Source organism: Danio rerio, chromosome 12 (genome assembly GCF_052040795.2).
Source record: "Danio rerio strain M-AB ecotype USA chromosome 12, GRCz13ab, whole genome shotgun sequence".
NCBI lineage: Eukaryota > Metazoa > Chordata > Actinopteri > Cypriniformes > Danionidae > Danio > Danio rerio.
In genome coordinates, this window is record NC_141032.1 from 51,739,856 (window position 1) to 51,759,935 (window position 20,080).

At 41.5% G+C, this 20,080-nt stretch overlaps 1 protein-coding gene and 1 long non-coding RNA gene across 9 annotated transcripts in view; one reads left to right on the plus strand and one right to left on the minus strand.

The window, feature by feature from the left end:
- dlg5b.1 (discs, large homolog 5b (Drosophila), tandem duplicate 1) overlaps window positions 1-18,076 on the plus strand; it is a 48,893-nt gene extending 30,817 nt beyond the window's left edge. For 2 of the 8 annotated variants that reach the window (XR_015504787.1, XR_015504790.1), the window contains 15 exons: window positions 733-813; window positions 887-1,046; window positions 2,255-2,417; window positions 3,679-3,812; window positions 4,001-4,144; window positions 5,541-5,691; window positions 5,766-5,914; window positions 7,690-7,860; window positions 8,499-8,695; window positions 9,790-9,933; window positions 11,557-11,684; window positions 13,112-13,221; window positions 13,441-13,550; window positions 14,481-15,761; window positions 17,483-18,076. Coding sequence is in view for 4 of the 8 variants with exons in the window: in XM_087277129.1 (XP_087133255.1) it covers window positions 733-813; window positions 887-1,046; window positions 1,745-1,822; window positions 2,255-2,417; window positions 3,679-3,812; window positions 4,001-4,144; window positions 5,541-5,691; window positions 5,766-5,914; window positions 7,690-7,860; window positions 8,499-8,695; window positions 9,790-9,933; window positions 11,557-11,684; window positions 13,112-13,221; window positions 13,441-13,550; window positions 14,481-14,584 (2,024 nt within the window). In the remaining 4 variants the exon portion in view is untranslated. Of the gene's footprint in view, window positions 1-732; window positions 814-886; window positions 1,047-1,744; window positions 1,823-2,254; window positions 2,418-3,678; window positions 3,813-4,000; window positions 4,145-5,540; window positions 5,692-5,765; window positions 5,915-7,689; window positions 7,861-8,498; window positions 8,696-9,789; window positions 9,934-11,556; window positions 11,685-13,111; window positions 13,222-13,440; window positions 13,551-14,480 lie in introns of all 8 variants that reach the window. The other 6 variants (XM_087277129.1, XM_087277131.1, XM_087277130.1 and 3 more) reach the window with 4 other exon arrangements.
- Window positions 12,148-14,404, minus strand: LOC147841604 (uncharacterized). The gene is made up of 3 exons (XR_015504806.1): window positions 13,879-14,404; window positions 12,896-13,797; window positions 12,148-12,808 (listed from the first exon to the last, which is right to left on the minus strand). It is a non-coding gene; the product is annotated as an uncharacterized LOC147841604 (long non-coding RNA).
- Window positions 18,077-20,080: the final 2,004 nt, after the last annotated feature.

A 20,080-nucleotide genomic window follows, 5' to 3' on the forward strand; every position in this document is an offset into this window, starting at 1 on the left:
ACGATAATGCAGTATGTAAATGGCAGTGTATTTCTGTATTTCAGTTAGCATTTTCCAAGACATATGTGCAATGTTTGCTGCAGAATGAAAATGAAAACAACATAATGCATTTTCATTAACACATCGCGACAAATAAAAGCCGATTTGAAATTGAAAATGCATTCTGGCCTGGCCACGCCCACAGACGGCCGCCGTTGCTGCAAGGCGGGTTTTAGGTTATGTCGTCACAGCTGCCGCGAGGACTATTTGGGACATTTGGCAGCATAAACATGGCGAAGTCTGTTCCTCAGCGGCTTCGTGAAGCTGCACGAGCCCTCGAGCGTGAACTGGGAAATACTTTAGAAAACCAATCACCTCCTAGCTCAGTAAAGTTGGCTTTGGGTTTGATATTCTCGCACAAAATTTTAGGGATCATCTGCAAATTATAATAATATCAAACATTATTAAATGTTATTAAATATTATAAAAATTATAAAACACCTGTCTTCAGCTCTGTTCAATCTAAATAGTTTTATTTTGCCACTAATTTAGCGATTTAACATTTTCTCTTCATGTTTATGTGTGTTTTTGATATTGTGATATAGGTCTTAAATCTAACACTTGATAGTCTTAAAGTCTTTAATTTGACATTGTGATTTCTGCACAAACCCTGATCTCAGGTTTACTCACTGATATCGGTTAATAACATCATTAAGAGTAATTGTAAAGTTGTGATTGCGTTTATATCTGCAGGTTTGTCTCAGTACCGCGAGCAGCGCATCAAGATTCCCTCCACACCTCGATATGCTCGATCTGTCCACGGCTCTGACAGAGGTGAAGATTAAGCAAACAGATGAAAAATAAAACACAATCAATAACAGAGTAACTGAGTCAGATCTGTGTTCAGGATCTCTGTCCCACTCCGACTGCAGCAGCCCCAGTCTCGTGACCCCGCCCCTTTCTCCTATGGACTCCGCCTCCTACACCAGCGGACAATCACAGGCATCAGGCTCCACCCACAGCAGGCTGTCAGTCAGTCCAGTGCCTATAGACAGGAGAAGGGACAGGTATGAATATTATTAAATAATATCAATGTTCTGTTCTCTTTTATTGTGTTTAGATATTTTATATATTCAGAAAATAAAACAATGCAAGAGTTTATGCTGACTATAAGAAGAAGCAAAGAAAACGCATCAATAATGTTGTGACTTTTTCATGTTAAAAAAATTAAGATGCATATTGAACTGTGGAGGAGCGGAGAACACATGCGCTATAGCCGTACTGATGAACTAACTAAGTGTGTGTGAATGAGTGTGTGTTGGTGTTGCAGACGGAAGGGCATCCGCTGCGTAAAAGGTATGCTGGAATAGTTGGTGGTTCATTCCGCTGTGTTGACCACTGATGAATAAAGGGACTAAGCTGAAGGAAAATGGATGAATGAATAATGAAAAGTTGAAAGAGACATTATAAGATTCAGAGACACTGATGACCTCTTTATTTTGTCCATGTCTGTATGTATGAAAGCAAGACACTGTTCACTTCATACGTCTTCACTGAAGCTCATCCATAAAACAAATCATATCAAATAAAGTCGTGCAGGTTTATGTAAACATGAGAGATCTGGTGCAGTGCTTCAGCCTGTGGCTTTTTCTCTAGATGTTTCCCCTCTTCTTCCTCTCCTCCTCTGTTATTAATCTCAGATCTGCTGCTGTTGTGGTTCTCTGCTCTGATTTCTCCTCTGTTCTTCTTCTTCTTGCTGCTCCAGATGTGTTTTGCGTAACAGGTCTTTCCTGAAGCTCTCTCGATCTCAGAGATCTTGGTTTGCGTCTTTACGAACCCTGAGGTTTGTTCACCGTCAGTCAAAACACAAACCAGCAAACTGCCTCTGTTTAGCTGCCATCAACATGGACACGTGCTGTTAGTCATTCAGTTGTCTTTTTCTGCAGGATTTCCTGTTATATTTGTCTTCTGGAGAAAGTCTTAATAATAATTTGGATGAAAAATCTTCTCTAATTAAATCAAACATATAAATGAGCAATCATAACAATAATAATGTAACATCAATATATCACTACATTAGTGTAAATACAGATTAGTTAACGATTATTTTTCTTATTAACTTATTGATCAGATTTTATTAGATAAAGGAACTCTTTTAATATATCTATAATGCTTTGAACCTGTAATGTTGTAATAGATCATGCAGTTGTACACCAGCTCTTCTTCTAGTGTGTGTCTGAGCGCTGCAGTAAAGCAGTGTGTTTGTGTGTTGTAGGCCGTTCATCGAGGAGCCACGGTACGTCACCATCCCCAAAGGGGCGGAGCCTCTGGGTATCTCCATAGTGGGCGGGGACAATGGTGGCATTTTTGTCTCCAAGGTAACGGAAGGCAGCATCGCTCAGAAGCACCACCTGGAGTTTGGAGACCAGCTGCTGGAGGTGCGGCACTGAACACTGACACACAGCTGCTGTACAGAGGGAATGATTAAAGATCATTAAAGATACAGATCAGATTCTGCTCACAGCTGACCACACCTCCTCCCCTCCCTCTGCTCAGCTGAACACGCCCACTCTCTCTCTTGCTCACAGCAGACCACACCCATTATCCATCTTGCTCACAGCAGACCACACTCACTCTCCTCCCTCGTGCTCACAGCAGACCACGCCCACTCTCCTCTCTCATGCTCACAGCAGACCACGCCCACTCTCCTCCCTCTTGCTCACAGCAGACCACGCCCACTCTCCTCTCTCGTGCTCACAGCAGGCCATGCCCCTTAACCCTCTTGCTAACAACAGGCCACGCTCCCTATCCGTCTTGCTCACAGCAGGCCACGCCCCTTATCCGTCTTGCTCACAGCAGGCCACGCCCCTTATCCGTCTTGCTCACAGCATAACACACGCCCCTTATCAGTCTTGCTCACAGCATAACACGCCCCTAATCCCTCTTGCTCACATAACACGCCCCTTATCCCTCTTTCTTACAGCAGGCCACACCCACTCTCCCACTGCTTACGGTTGACCCCCCCACTATTCCTCTTGTTCATCAGACCATGCCCATTCTCCTTCCTCTTGCTCACAGCAGACCACGCCCACTCTTCCTTCTTGCTCACATCAGACCATGCCCATGCCCCCACTGCTTACAGTTGACCACGCCCCCACTGCTTACAGTTGACCACGACCCCACTGCTTACAGTTGACCACGCCCCCACTGCTTACAGTTGACCACGCCCCCACTGCTTACAGTTGACCACGCCCCCACTGCTTACAGTTGACCACGCCCCCACTGCTTACAGTTGACCATGCCCCCACCTCTTACAGTTGACCATGCCCCCACCTCTTAGAGTTGACCTCGCCCCCACCTCTTACAGTTGACCACACCCCCACTTCTTACAGTTGACCACACCTCCACTTCTTACAGTTGACCACACCCCCACTTCTTACAGTTGACCACACCCCTTATCCCTCTTGCTCACATCAGACCACGTTCACTCTCCCTCCTTGCTCACAGCAGGCCACGCCCACTCTCGCTTCTTGCTCACAGCAGAACACACCCACTCTCCGCCCTCTGTTCATAGCTGACCACATCCCTTCCACCTGCTCTCAGCTGACCACGCCCTCTCTCCACAATAATCCTAATAAATGTATTGTGTGTGTGTGTGTGTGTGTGTGTGTGTGTGTGTGTGTGTGTGTGTGTGTGCAGTTTAATGGTGTTAATCTCAGGAACGCCACGGAGCAGCTGGCGAGGCTCATCATTGGTCAGCAGTGTGACACCATCACCATACTGGCCCAGTACAACACACACATGCAGCAGCTGGGCAACCACTCGCGCTCCAGGTACACGCCACTCCTGAGCTCATAAAGTTTAAATTAAATTAGTACGTGATGCTAAGAGATGATGATATGAAAGGTTTTGTTTCTCTATAGCAGTGCACTTTCACTAATGAGTTATGATGTCACAATTCAGATGTCAGGCTTATCATCATCATCACTCTCTTATTATTGCTGAATATGTGTGTTTTCAGCTCGCGCATGGAGTCGTCTTTAAGCTCTCATTCTACACCCGGTACACCGGACACACACTCCAACATAGACACACTCAGTGAACAGGACGAGGGCACCATGACTCCGCCCTCCAAACAGGCCACACCCACATCCAGCCCTCACAGGTATATAAGCTCTGCACCTCTTCATGATCTTCATTCATACTGGCGCTTCAGAACTCACCTCCTGAATAACTTCATGGCAATGTAAGGTACAGACTCAGAGAAGCAGAATGATGTGTGTGTTTGTTTATACTCTACCTGACAAAAAGTCTAGCTGCTGATCTGGTGTCAGAAGTGTCTCTATGAAAGGTGAAGGCCTCTAGATTTTGCTGATTTGAGCTCAATAAATCTGATCATGTCTTGATGTTGACTGATTTGATGAGGACAGTGCGCTCTGACTCTGCTCAGACTAAAGTGTCATCACTGAACAGAAATAATGTCCAGTATAGAATATAAAGTCCTGCTGCAGTGGAGACAGAATGAAGATTGTGTCTGACTCTATCATGAGCTTGGAGGACTGCATCCATACATCTCTGACATGACTCACATCACTGATTAATAAAGTCATCTGGAATGAAGAAGAAAGCTTCAGCAGGATCCCAGAGTTCATCAAGAGTCTTTGTGTTCATCTTCAACACCTCCTCCTTCATCAGCTCAATAATGTTCATGTCTGGTGACTGGGCTGGCCAATCCTGGAGCACTCTCTGCTTTCAGGATCTTTGATGTGGAGGCTGAAGTATGAGCAGGAGCGCTATCCTGCTGGAGAATTGTCCCTCTCCTGTGGTTTGTAATGTAATGGGCAGCACAGATGTCTTGATTCCTCAGGCTGTTGATGTTGCAGATCTCTCACACGCCCCCATACTGAATGAACCCCTAACCATGATGTGTCCTTCACCAACTTGACTGATTTCTGTGAGAGTCTTAGTCCATGCTGGTTCCAGTAGGTCTTCTGCAGTATTGGTGATGATTGATGCAGATCAGCAGATGATCCAGCAGAGAAATCCACCTTCTGACACTTTCACACATCATCAACTAGAAGACCAGATACTATCTGCTGCTCTCACAGCCGAGATCCAACACAAGACTTCTGTCTGGGAGTGTTTATTGTTATTGACATATTTTTATTTACAGTTGTAGATGCATAACTATCAATGAAATGTTAGAGAAATATGTCAACATGTGGAGTTTGATCATGTTGTAATGCTTATGTTGTTTTAAATGTAAGTGACATTTGTTTAAGCGCAACTAAAGAGTTCTGTTTGACTTCGATTAATTGAGTTGGATTCATTTCAGTTGTCCATGTGTTGATATTTATGTGGAGAGTTTATTTAGTGTTAATCAAATTGTCTGAAAATGTCTTTAAATACAGTTTACATGATCTAATTATTTACTTTTCTGATATAACCTACACAACACTGCTCAGAACTAAAGTGAGAGTAAACATAGCCTCGCTGGGGTCAGAGGTGCCCTGTTTGCTGATTGGTCTGACTGCAGCAGCATGTGCTCTGTGATTGGTCAGGGAGCGGGCGGAGCCGAGGCAGGTGTTGCTGAGGAAGACTCCGGTGGATCTGGGCATGAGGATCTGCGGAGGAAACTTGACCGGTGTGTTTGTGGAGGATCTGGAGGACGGAGGAGCCCACGGCCTGCAGCCTGGAGACCTGATCCTGGAGGTACAGCAGCGGATGCACATCTTGCGGCTGTGATTGGTGGACGGAGCTGTGATGATGTCATTTCCTGTGTGCAGTGTAACTCGGTGAGCATGAAGAGTAAGACGGCGGAGGAGGTTTATCTGGAGCTGCTAAAGCCTGCGGAGAACATCGTGCTGAGGGTGCAGAACCGACCGCAGCACTTCAGGAGAGCTAAAGACACGCCTGGAGACGGATTCTACATCAGGTGTGTGTGTGTGTGTGTGTGTGTGTCTAATACGGAAGTAGTTGAAGTAGCAATTCATGGAAATTCCGCTAGTCCTAGCTCCATATTAGCGCAGATTTCTATTGATTTCACTGTTAAAATGGCCAACTTTACAGCAGAAAAAAGATGTTTACGGCCCGGCACAATGAACGATTTAGTTCATACAGTTAATATTACCCTTCATGTCAACCGTGAGGGGGTGAACTTTTAATAACTCATCCTTTTCTTTTTATATTAAGATATATTAAATTTGCATAATTAAGGGCGTGGCCACTTGAGTAACAGCTAGGTCTCGTCACCTCAGCAGATTCCGGCTGATTAGCCACTGAACTCGGCATATTTATCGTATTTTTGTGTTGTTTGTGGCTTTACACAGTCGGTTGCCTTTTGGAATTGTTTCCTACAATTATCAGCTGATAGAGCATGCTGTGTGCACTTAATTGTGCTCACAAACCATTCACTCGGCCTCCGTTTCCCATGTGAGTAAAGTTATATACTTATATACCATCCCAATACATGTGTTTGTTTTATTTAATATCATTTATAATGTTCTTTAGAGCCGTAAAACACTCCAGAATCTGCCAGATTGATGAGCTGTAGGCTCTAGATCAGTCATCTGATGTGTTCTCATACAGTGTTCTGCTGGAGTTCATCAATAGTCTTGCATTTACTAACACAGACTATATCTGAAGTGTTTTAAGTCATTTGCGTTTTCCTCCTCTAGAAAACATCATAAGAACTTTGTTTAGTGGCTCAATGTGTTACAGCAGTGTTTTAAAAGAATAAACACTTTATTGATATAGTGTACAGCCGAACACATGTGGTCAGAACACAAGCGAGTCGCAGGTAATGAAGTATTCTTCCTAAGAAAAAGCCTGTCTGGGCAAAATGCTAGCAGGCATCTGTAGCTCCGCCTCTTTGCCCTTATTTGGTATCCCCCAGTTGGAGCAATGACATGCGAATAAAATGGTGTCGGTTAACCACGCCCATTTGAAGCTTCATTTGTGCTCTTCAGAAACCTGTGGGTGATGTCATGAACACTGCGTCCATATCTTTGACAGATATGGTGTGTGCATAATATTGGACTAGGTATTTTTCAAGATCCTGGTATTCAGCTTAAAGTGCAATTTCAAGGCTTAATTAGGCAAGTCAGGTTTGTTCTGTAGCCAATCTTAAGAAATCATTCGTTAAGGAGCTATAATATTGATTTAAATGATGTAAAACTGCTTTTATTCAAGACAAACTAAAAGAATTACAACTTTTTTTCGTTAAAAGATTAAATATTATAGCAAATACAGTGAAAAATGGAAATATTTGAAAAATAATTACAATTTCAGTCTTATAGAGAGCTTATAATTTAACCTTAAACTGTTTTATTATATTTTGCCTTTCTGTTTTGTGGATCTCAGGCTGTGTTATGTGTGGTTTAAAATCTAAAATGTTCAATAAAAGAAGATGACCGTGGAGTTTGCATGTTCTCCCCGTGTTGGCGTGGGTTTCCTCCGGGTGCTCCGGTTTCCCCCACAGTCCAAACACATGTGCTATAGGGGAACTGATCAACTACACTGGCTGTAGTGTATGAGTGTGTTTGTGAATGTGTGTATGGATGTTTCCCAGTACTGGGTTGCAGCTGGAAGGGCATCCGCTGTGTAAAACACATGCTGGAATAGTTGGCGGTTCATTCCACTGTGGTACTGAGCTGAAAAGAAACTGAATGACAATGCTATATAGCTGATGTCTGCTCTGCTGTTTTTCAGGGCGCTGTTTGACCATGTTGGAGATTCAGAGCAGGAATTGAGTTTCAAGAAGGATGATATCCTCTATGTGGACGACACGCTGCCCAGAGGGAATTTCGGCTACTGGTTGGCATGGCAACTGGACGAAAACGCACAGAAGCTGATGCGTGGACACGTGCCCAGCAAGTGCATGTATGTGAGACTCATGGCATCAATCCTGCTTCTGTTTCACTATTAAACATTAAAATCACCTTTATAAGGGGTTATAGGCCCAGTAGTGTGTCAGCAGTGTGTGTGTTTGTGTGTGTGTGTATATCCAGCAGCCTCTGATGCTCATCATGAGTGAACTGTGTTTGTTGTATCAGACTTGATGCAGAAACACTGACTGACATTCTCTCTTTGTACGTGTCATCAGAGGGGGAAGCCCCGCCCACTAGTCTCCATCTCATTAGCATGTCCAGCAGGCCTGAGTGAGAAGCAGCCGTCTGTCCATTAGCCATTAGAGTGTTTGAGCTGCTGAAGATGATGTCAGCATAGACTAAGAGCATTATAGATGTGGAGTTTTAGATGAAGCACAAATGAAGGAGTCTCCGTAGACTGACAGAAGCATCAAGCACACACTCACACTGAAGCACACACGCACACCTGACCAGCACTGACAACACAAAGCTGTCTGTAGCTCCGCCCCCTCTTCTGAAAAGAGCACAATCTCATTTGCATTTAAAGCAACAGTCACCAAAACTCCACAATTAGGCTCCTCCATACCGCCTCTTCTCCAGCGTGCAGTGGTGTATAGTGTGTTAGTATCTGCTATCTGTGTGTGTTTATAGGATGGATCAGGATTCCCAGCGGCGCTACAGTGTGACGGACGGTAAAGACGAGAGCGGCTCTGGGAAGACACTGTCAGCCGCGGCGCGTCGATCTTTCTTCCGGCGGAAACTCAAACACAAACGCAGCAGCTCTAAAGACGGACGCGACGCTCCTGCAGCCGACGCCATCAGCACTGACTCCATGCCCTACCTGGAGGGTGAGAAGATGCTGACACACACACACACACACACACACACACACACATATATATATACACACACATAAAGACAAACATGTGCATATGCACACACATATAGACACACAATCACAGATGCTCGCATATGTACACATACAGACATGCAGATACAGACGAACACACACACTATTATATACCCGTAAAGAAACACACATATACATACACACATATGGACACACACAAACACAGATGCACTCACACATATACACATACAGACACGCATACAGATGCGCACACACTTATACAGACACACGCACACTTGTATACCTATAAAGACATACACATACAGACATGCATATATGTATATACACACACACACACACAAGAACACACAGACACACACATTTATACAGACACGCATTTCCACACGTATACATATACAAACACACAAATACCCATAGAGACACATACATACACACACATACAGACATATATACACACAAACATATATACACATACATATAAACACATATATACAAATATATAAACACATATATACAAAAATATAAACACATATATATATATACACACACATACAGATGCGCGCACACACACACACACACACACACACACACACACATTAAAACACACAAATACATAGACATACAGACACACACACACTTTTATGCCCATAAAGACACAAGTACAGACATGCACATATATACACACACACACACACACACACACACATACAGATGCACACACAGGAAAACATACTTGTCCACAAACACATACAGACACTCATACCCACACATATGCACACACACACACACACACACATATATACCCATAAACACACATACATTCACACACATACAGACATATGTACACAGACACACATGTATATACATACATACAGATGTCCACACACATTAATTTGTTTAGAGTGTGTATGTGTGTAGTGTGTGCCCATGTCTGTGTGTGTATTTATATACATACACACTACACATGTATAGACACACACAATATTTAATTTAATAACTAAATGTTTCTACTAACGATTATTTCATTTGTCTGACAATTGCACATACGTGTTTATCTGTGTGTGTTACCAGACTGTGTGAGTCCGGCCTATCAGCGTGTTCTGAAGGTGGAATCGACCAATCGCAGGCCAGTGTTGATTCTGGGACCTCTAGTGGAGCCAATCAAAGACATGCTGCTCAGAGAGGCTCCTGGGAAATACTGCCGCTGTTTACCTGGTGAGGAGATCTGCTCACATTTCAGCTTTCCCCACTCATGATTGTGCTTGCATGATTGTGTAGCTCTTACAGCTGAAGTTGAGCTAAGGTTATGATAGTCCTGCACATCGTAAACCTCCATCTGAGGGCTTGAGGGCGCTCTTATGCAGAAACTAAAATAAACTTGACATTGTACACTCACCGGCCACTTTATTAGATATACCTTACTAGTACCGGGTTGGACCCCTTTTGCCATCAGATCTGCCTTAATCCTTAGTGGCGTAGATTCAACAAGCTGCTGGAAATATTGCTCAGAGATTTTGCTCCATATTGTCATGATAGCATCACACAGTTGCTGCAGATTTGTCGGCTGCACATCCATGATGCCAATCTCCCGTTCCACCACATCCCAAAGCTGCTCTATTGGATTGAGCTCTGGTGACTGTGGAGGCCATTTGAGTACAGTGAACTCATCGTCATGTTCAAGAAACCAGTCTGAGATGATTGAGCTTTATGACATGCTGCGTTATCCTGCTGGAAGTAGCCATCAGAAGATGGAGACACTGTGCTCATAAAGGGATGGACATGGTCAGCAGCAATACTCAGGTAGGCTGTGGCGTTGATGCTCAATTGGTACTAATGGACCCAAAGAAAATCTCCCCCACACCATTACACCACCACCACCAGCCTGAACCGCTGATACAAGGCAGGATGATCCATGCTTTCATGTTTTTGAGGCCAAACCGAATGTGTGAGCAGAAATGGAGACTCATCAGAGCAGCAACGTTTCTCCAATCTTCTATTGTCCAGTTTTGGTGAGTCTGTGTGAATTGTAGCCTCAGTTTCCTGTTCTTAGCTGACAGGAGCGGCACCCGGTGTGCTCTTCTGCTGCTGTAGCCCATCCGCCTCAAGGTTGGACGTGTTGTGTGTTCAGAGATGCTCTTCTGCAGAGCTCGGTTGTAACGAGTGCTTATTTGAGTTACTGTTGCCTTTCTATCAGCTGGAACCAGTCTGGCCATTCTCCTCTGACCTCATCAACAAGGCATTTGCGCACACAGAACTGCCGCTCACTGGATATTTCCTCTTTGTCGGAGCATTCTCTGTAAACCCTAGAGATGGTTGTGCATGAAAATCCCAGTAGATCAGCAGTTTCTGAAATACTCAGTGCAGCTTGTCTGGCAGCAACAACCATGCCACGTGCAAAGTCTCTTAAATCCCCTTTCTTCCCCGTTCTGATGCTCGCTCTGAACTGCAGCAGATCCTCTTGACCATGTCTACATGCCAAAATGCAGTGAGGTTTCTGCTATGAGATTGGCTGATTAGACATTTGTGTTAACAAGCAGTAGAAGTAGAAGTACCTAATAAAGTGGCCGGTGAGTGTATGGTTTCTGAGTATTTATTGCAGTGTACTAGAATTTTAGTAGAACTGATTTTACTTTTTAAATAAAAGTCAAATGTGCATTTTAAATTAAAAAGTTTCAATTTTTATTAATTATATATTTTATAAATGGATGTTTCATAAAAAAAGATTTTTAAAATTTGCATGAAATTCTGCTGTAACGTCTTAGCGCTAGTGTTTTTGACTAAAAGCTGTGTGTGTGTGTGTGTGTGTGTGTGTGTGTGTTTGTGTGTGTGTGTGTTCAGAGGGCATGAAGGCGCAGCAGCAGGCCATCGAGCGCGGTGTTAAAGACTGTTTGTTCATCGATTATAAGCGGCGGAGCGGACACTTCGACGTCACCACTGTGGCCTCCATTAAGGAGATTACAGAGAAGGTCAGAATACCCAGAGATGGAAATAAATGCTGGTTAATTGTCCTGAAATTTGCATAATGTTCAGTTAAGTCATTATTCTTCCTCCTGTGAAGTGTTCGTTTTTTTTTCTTGATTTTCCCCAAGTGATGTTTAACAGAGCAAGCACATGTTTCGAACAGTTCAAGCTATCAGAGATTTAATTCGAACAGTTCAAACTCTTAGTGACTCGATTCAAACAGTTCAGACTCTTAGTGACTCGGTTTGAACAGTTCAAACTCTTAGTGATTCGGTTTGAACAGTTCAAACTCTTAGTGACTTGATTCAAACAGTTCAAACTCTTAGTGACTCAATTTGAACAGTTCAAACTCTTAGTGACTCAATTTTAACAGTTCAAACTCTTAGTTACTTGATTCAAACAGTTCAGACTCTTAGTGACTCTGTTTGAACAATTCAAACTCTTAGTGACTCAATTTTAACAGTTCAAACTCTTAGTGACTTGATTCAAACAGTTCAGACTCTTAGTGACTCAGTTTGAACAGTTCAAACTCTTAGTGACTCAGTTCAAACACTTCAAAATCTTAGTAAAGGGTGTCCTCAGGGTCTTTAAAGATTATTAAAAGTTTAAAAATACATGTAGAGAAATTTAAGACCCTCAAAGTATTAACAAGCCTTAAATGCTTTTTTTAAGGTATTACATTTTGGATCAGTTTGATGCAGATTAAATTTAGGCAATCTTTAACTATTATGATGCAGTGTAGTTTATGAAATTGATAAAATCCTTCTAGATTTGACATACATCGATTTAATGCAGTAACCAAGGCAACACTGTTGTATACGTCCTGCTGTTGTATGCGCCACTTGCTGGATTAGCATTTTTATTGAGTATATGAATAATGTTTTAGTTTCTTACAGTCACTGTTTAGTAAAAATCTTAAGTTAAATTGTCGCCAATGTTAACAATTAATCCTAAAGTGGCAATGAGGTCTTAAAATGTATGGAAAAGGTCTTAAAAAGTTCTTAAATAGTATTTAATTTTAATTTTTGATTCCTGTATTCTGACACCCTGTAGTGACTCAATTCAAACAGTTTAATTTTTTTGTGACTCATATCAAACTCTTAGTGGCTCAGTTTGAACAGTTCAAACCCTTAGTGACTCAATTCATATAGTTCAAACCCTCAGTGATTCGATTCAAATAGTTCAAACCCTTAGTAACTATTCAAACAGTTCAAACCCCTTAATGATTCGATTCAAATAGTTCAAACCCTTAAAGACTTGGTTCAAATAGTTTAAACTCTTAGTGACTCAATTTGAGCAATTCAAATTGTTAGTGACTCGATTCAAACAGTTCAAACTGTAAGTAACTCAGTTTAGAGAGTTTGAATGCTGTAAGGCTTAGCAATTTGATTGTAACAATAAAGGTGAATTTAACACTGCCTCTGTCTGTCAGGATTGTCACTGTCTGTTGGACATCGCTCCTCACGCTATCGAGCGCCTGCACGCCGTCAGCATTTACCCCATCGTCATCTTCATACGATACAGAAACGCCAAGCAGATCAAGTGAGAGACTCATGCATTCATTCATGTGTCTGCATGCACTGATGCCCATTTACACTCATCTATGCTTGTTTTACATCAGGATTCAGTTAATAAACTACAACTATTGGTTAACTTAAAAGTATTCACAATAAATAAAAAACTAACAACTGACACTGAAAAAAGAAGGAGAATAAGAATGTGCTGTTTGTGTGTGTGTGTGTGTGTGTTTTCTTCATGCAGAGAGCAGAAAGACCCTGTTTATCTGAGAGACAAAGTGTCACAAAAACATTCCAAAGAGCAGTTTGAGTCGGCGCAGAGGATTGAACAAGACTACAGCAAATACTTCACAGGTCTGATTTACATGCACGTGTCTGATTTCATCTATATCTGTTTATCTGTGCATATGCACGTGTCTGATTTCATCTATATCTGTTTATCTGTGCATATGCACGTGTCTGATTTCATCTATATCTGTTTATCTGTGCATATGCACGTGTCTGATTTCATATACATCTGATTATCTGAGCATATGCACGTGTCTGATTTCATCCATATCTGATTATCTGTGCATATGCACGTGTCTGATTTCATCCACATCTGATTGTCTGTGCATATGCACGTGTCTGATTCATCCATATCTTATTATCTGTGCATATGCACGTGTCTGATTTCATCCACATCTGATTGTCTGTGCATATGCACGTGTCTGATTCATCCATATCTTATTATCTGTGCATATGCACGTGTCTGATTTCATCCACATCTGATTATCTGTGCATATGCACGTGTCTGATTTCATCCATATCTGATTATCTGTGCATATGCACGTGTCTGATTTCATCCATATCTGATTATCTGTGCATATGCACGTGTCTGATTTCATCTATATCTGTTTATCTGTGCATATGCACGTGTCTGATTTCATCTATATCTGTTTATCTGTGCATATGCACGTGTCTGATTTCATATACATCTGATTATCTGAGCATATGCACGTGTCTGATTTCATCCATATCTGATTATCTGTGCATATGCACGTGTCTGATTTCATCCACATCTGATTGTCTGTGCATATGCACGTGTCTGATTCATCCATATCTTATTATCTGTGCATATGCACGTGTCTGATTTCATCCACATCTGATTGTCTGTGCATATGCACGTGTCTGATTTCATCCATATCTGATTATCTGTGCATATGCACGTGTCTGATTTCATATTTATCTGTTTGTTTGTGTGAATCTGCAAATGTTTTAGCGGATGTTGTTTGTGTTTTTCAGGTGTGGTTCAGGCCGGCGCTCTCTCCAACACATGCACACAGATCATGGCCATCGTGGACCAGGAGCAAAACAAAGTGCTCTGGATTCCTGATGGAAGCACGTGAAAAAAGTCCTGATAAACGCAATAATAATGACAACACTAGCAAAAACTCACACTGCTGCGACTCTCACTGCTGTAAACATCACTACTACACTCATAGGGCTGGGCTTTATATCATGGAGACTTATGTTTAACACGTCTGCTTATGTACGAACATATTTATCATGTAGTCAACTGTAGATTGGATTCTGTAAAGTCACCGTTTACAAATGTAAGATTCAATTCAAACTCCTAGTGACTCAAGTGGAACAGTTTAAACTCTTAGGGCTCACTCACATCCCCTCTCCCCCTCGGCCTGCACTCACACTGCATTTTTTTATCCAGTGGACCTGAGCACACTTACATCATCAGGGATGTGACTGTAAACAGAAAGAGAAGTGCTCTCGCGCAGCACAGTGAGGATTGCTTTAGCTATATCGTTCTGAATGGTTTGGGATGCAGTGACACGCAGTCAAATATGTTGCCGAACAGATCCAGCACTTTTGACGCTCTTAAATAATCTTAAAAGTCCTGGTGCTTCACGTATTAGGAGGTTTGCTGAAGGTGCAGCTGTGGTGCAGTGAGGGGTTTGTGTCTTTAATTAACTATGACACTTCGCTTTGATTGAAAATTAAGAATGATTATCAAATCTATACCAAACAGTCCCTTAAACGTCACGTCTCGTCTTCAGTTTCGGGCTCAGGCGCTCTTTGCACTCACACTACAAGCTCGCCAAGTAAACCGCACTCTGGCACATCTCTTGCAACTGAGCCAGGGGTGGCCAATTGAACTGCGCCTGAGCCCCATTCAGAGCACTCGCACTTCTCAAACAATCCTGGAAACGAGCCTGGGCACGGTTCAGATAGCATAGTGTGATTATGCCCTTAGTGACTCAATTTGAACTGTTCAGACTCTTAGTGACTCAGTTTGAACAGATCAGACTCTTTGTAAATCAGTTGAAGCTCTTTGTTACTAAGTTGGAACTCTAATTGACTCTGTTTGAACAGTTCAATCTCTTAGTAAATCAGTTCAAACTTTTAGTGACTCAGTTCAAACTCTTAGTGACTCAGTTCAAACTCTTAGTGACTCAGTTCAAACTCTTAGTGACTCAGTTCAAACTCTTAGTGACTCAGTTTGAACAGTTCAAACTCTTAGTGACTCAATTCAAACAGTTCAAACTCTTATTGACTCATTTTAGGGATGCTCATTTCGGTTAATTTTGCTAACCGACAACTGCCGCTCATTAATCGGTAATTAACGGTTAACTGGTCAGAATACTAATAATTTTATATTAAAGAAATTGACGTGTCTATTTTGTGTCTGACACATTAAATATTGCTTTTTAAAATAGGCCCTACTGATTTATTTTTGTATGCTAGCATATTAATAATAGAACATAACAACAGAGCATTTTCACGCACCTGCAGTGTTTAGCACAGAAGAACAGAATAAACTAAATAAAATGAATAAAATATATAGGACTGCCCTAAATTATTTTTCACTTAAATAATTAATTTATATTACAAATCGAAAACACTGACTGATTATTTTTAATAACCGGCATAGGCTGTTTTTTTCCAATCATATTTTTTTCTTACGTCAAATAAAATAGCAGACTTCCTCAAATTGCTCGCTCCACGGAAAATATGCATTTATTTAATGCCCCTCTTGTATTATTATAATCACAAAACCTTTTACATTTTTAATAGAAATCATTATTTTAAAGATTATGTCTTGACATGTGGTTTCCTCTCTCTCCATTGCGGCTCAAGTGCGCGCGCTGCCTGATGAAAAGACAACAACACGCGCGCATATGTAGACTTTTTGTAAACAGTTTTGTTGTTTAAATATGATATTGCATTTATCTGCGTACATGCTTTAAGCTGTAAAATAAAAGGTAAAGCCTATTTGTTGCGTTTATGATGCAGATCCAGGTCAACATCAGCGCTGCTGCATCAACACGTCTTTATCAAGCAATATTCTTCTTCCATTTTGCTTCTTTGGCAAATGTGTCTGTAGGCACGGGTTATACGTTATCGTCCTGCAAGTTAAGTATGTCTTGCAGCTCAACAAGGGGGCTGAAAACAAGACGCACCTCACTGCCTTTATGTTGACAAGGAAAAAAGAAGAAGAGCGGTCTTCTTATGAAACGACTGAATCTGCTGGGTATTGATTGTGCAAAAGTGTTGCTGTCTGTGTTGTTACAATTGTAATATTTAATAATATTATGATATTCAAGATTTGTACATTCATCCAGCTCTGGATAACTTAAAACAGCGATTAGACCTTCAGAGCGGCAATAATGCGTCCTGAAGTAAAGCGAAACGGCTATAAACTCCAGCAAGATAGAGTGATTATATACAGAGCCATATACCTTTATCTATAAATAAAGTATAACTATAGAAACTGTGTTCATCTTAACTGAAAGCTTCTGCGTGTTTGCTGACCTCACGCATCGCGCACCTGTCAGTCAGTCAGCATGTAACCCCAAAGGGTTAAACAGATACGGTTATACGCACATCACTATACGGTTACAGAAAAGTTTGCGCTGTTATAATCCACTTACCTTTTAGTACGTTTTGATGCGATTATAATCCGCTATTAAAAACAACAACAATAACTGAATGTTTTGAATGGGTAATGTAGCCGTGGCGGGATGCATTTTGGTCCCCGCCATGGAAGAATGAATGTAGCGGAAACCAAGCTCTTTAAAAGTTCTCTGTAGTTGTCTTGACAACACAAACTGCAACTCTGGGAAGAGCCGCGTGTAAAAGATGCTCCTCTTAACGCAAAGGCGCATTCAATCAGCCCCTTATGCAGCCAAACTAAAAATATATAAAATAATATTTTTAATCGTTTAACTGATAGCATTAATCGGTCACAAATGCACCCTTTCGGTTAACGGTTAATCGATTATTTTGAGCATCCCTAACTCATTTTGAACAGTTCCAACTTTTAGTGACTCATTCGAACAGTTCAAACTCTTAGTGACTCATTTTGAACAGTTCAAACTCTTAGTGACTCAATTCGAACAGTTCAGACTCTTGGTGACTCAGTATGAACAGTTCAAACTATTAGTGACTCAATTCAGTTCAGATGCCCAGTGACTCGTTTCAGACAGTTCAAACCCTCAGTAATATCCAGATTGATTGCAGTCATTTGATTCAGAGCTCCAGATCGGTTCACCTCGTCCCTCTCATGTTTATTTATATACTGTATGCTCCAGAATGTGCTGCAGTTCTACAGAGGGACTTCATCTATCTTTTGTATCTGTAGATTAGTAGATTTCTAATGAATGCCACTATCATTGCTGTTTACGTTATATTGTTCATTCCTTTCCCAGTGTTGAATATAACTCTACACAACGGATTTATTGTAGACTGAGAGGAACTCAAATACTTTATTAATTTAGTGCTTATTTAGGACTGGTAGCCAATTCCACATATGCAGCGATGACCTTTTATTTGATTTCTCTGTCAACAATAAATATATTTATGTGAATATCTGTTTATGTAAACACTGCTGTTTGTCCTTTGTTTACTTCGCATCTGTTAATGCTGGATTGTGATTGGCTGATGGTCTCTCTAATGTTCCTCAGATACAGACTCGGCTGCTCCTGACAAGTTTACCCCAGTTTTCTCTTTCTGATTCTGATAAGCAGGATGATGCACTCTGCCTCACTGTATTATTAGATGATCGCGCACTGCAGATGTGTGACAACACCATTACAATCGTCAAATAATTCAACATCTCATTGTTAATTATTGATACGATATTAAAAGCCAGCTGTCATGTTAAAGAGCGTGTGATATAAGCAGAATAATGCACTCCTGGCCATTGAATTATTAGATAACGAGTGAGCTCAACATTATCTGGAGGAAACCCTATTAGGTGTGTGTTTCCTCCGGGTGCTCCGGTTTCCCCCACAGTCCAAACACATGCGCTATAGGGGAACTGATCAACTACACTGACCATAGTGCATCCGTGTTTGTGTGTGTGTGAATGAGTGTATGGGTGTTTTCCAGTACTGGGTTGCAGCTGGAAGGGCATCCGCTGTGTAAAACATATGCTGGAAAAGTTGGCGGTTCATTCTGCTGTGGCGACCCCTGATTAATTAAGGGACTAAGCTGAAGGAAAATGAATGAATGAATAATACAGAATAACAGAAATGACGATGCACACACAGAAAAAGGAGGGATTATCTCTTTAAGTGTGTGTGTGTGTGTATCTCATATGCAGTATATGTTTTAAGCATATAAACAATAAACGCTCATATTAGTCAAGACAAACATTAAAAATAAAAGATTTACGAACTTTAAATCTCAGATTCCCCTGATCTCAGACTGAATGAATAAATAATCTGAGTGTGCATCAATAACTCTGGCATATAATGAAGCTGAAATGTGCATTATAGAGAAATCCAACAGCTACATACACAATCATTTGTGCAAGTTCATAATCTGATGTAGAAACATGATCAGATGGATAAAACTGCTCTCACAAATGCTCATCATGATCAAGTTTATCATTAACTGCGTGTAGCGTTTTGATTTAATTAGTCAGTTTTTGTAAATGTGTGTCGTCAGATTTTTTTAGAATAAATCTGCATCTGTAAAGAAAAAAACTATATTTAAAAAATGAATGGAAAAGTCAGCGTGTGAGTGATTGACCCTGTGAGCGTGTGTTCTCCAGCTCGGCCAGCAGAGGGCGCCCCGCGCTGCTGCATCATCTCCATCAGAAGCAGCAGCAGGACTATTCCATTAACAGCATTCAGACTCTGCAGCAGGTGAAATATGCGTTCTGGATGATTCTCTTCTACAATCATATGGCAGAGGAAGATTATTTGTCATCAAGAAGCAGGAAAGACAAGCTCACATTGATGCAAAGGTGAAGAATGACATTTACCTTCAACAACACATGCAAAAGACCAATAATCTGACTTTTATCTCCAGTGAAACATCATCTCACTGAGCTTTCATAAGTATATTGCATTACTATTCACACATTTATATTGTACAGAATTATTCATTTATCGATGGTTTATTTTTTATTACGATGATGCTGAAATATTTATATTATTATTTGTTTGACAAGTCTTCATTTTCTTTTTGGCTTAATCAGTGAGCGCCACAGCGGAATGAACCGCCAACCATTCCAGTATATGTTTCACACAGAGGATGCCCTTCCAGCTGCAACCCAGCACTGGGAAACACCCATACACACTTATTCACTCGCCCAGTTTAGTTGATCAGTTCCCCTATAGCGCATGTGTGAAACCGGAGCACCCGGAGGAAACCCACACCAACACGGCGAGAACATGCAAACTCCACACAGAAACACCAACTGACCCAGCTGAGACTCGAACCAGAGAGCTTCTTGCTGTGAGGTGATTGTGCTACCCACTGAGCCACCGTGACACCACATCTGAATCAAAGCAGCAGTAAATGTTCAGAGTTTTGATGCTCAGTGCCTTTTCACACACACACTGCGCTTCTGTCACCGTGATTGTACAGTAAACTGA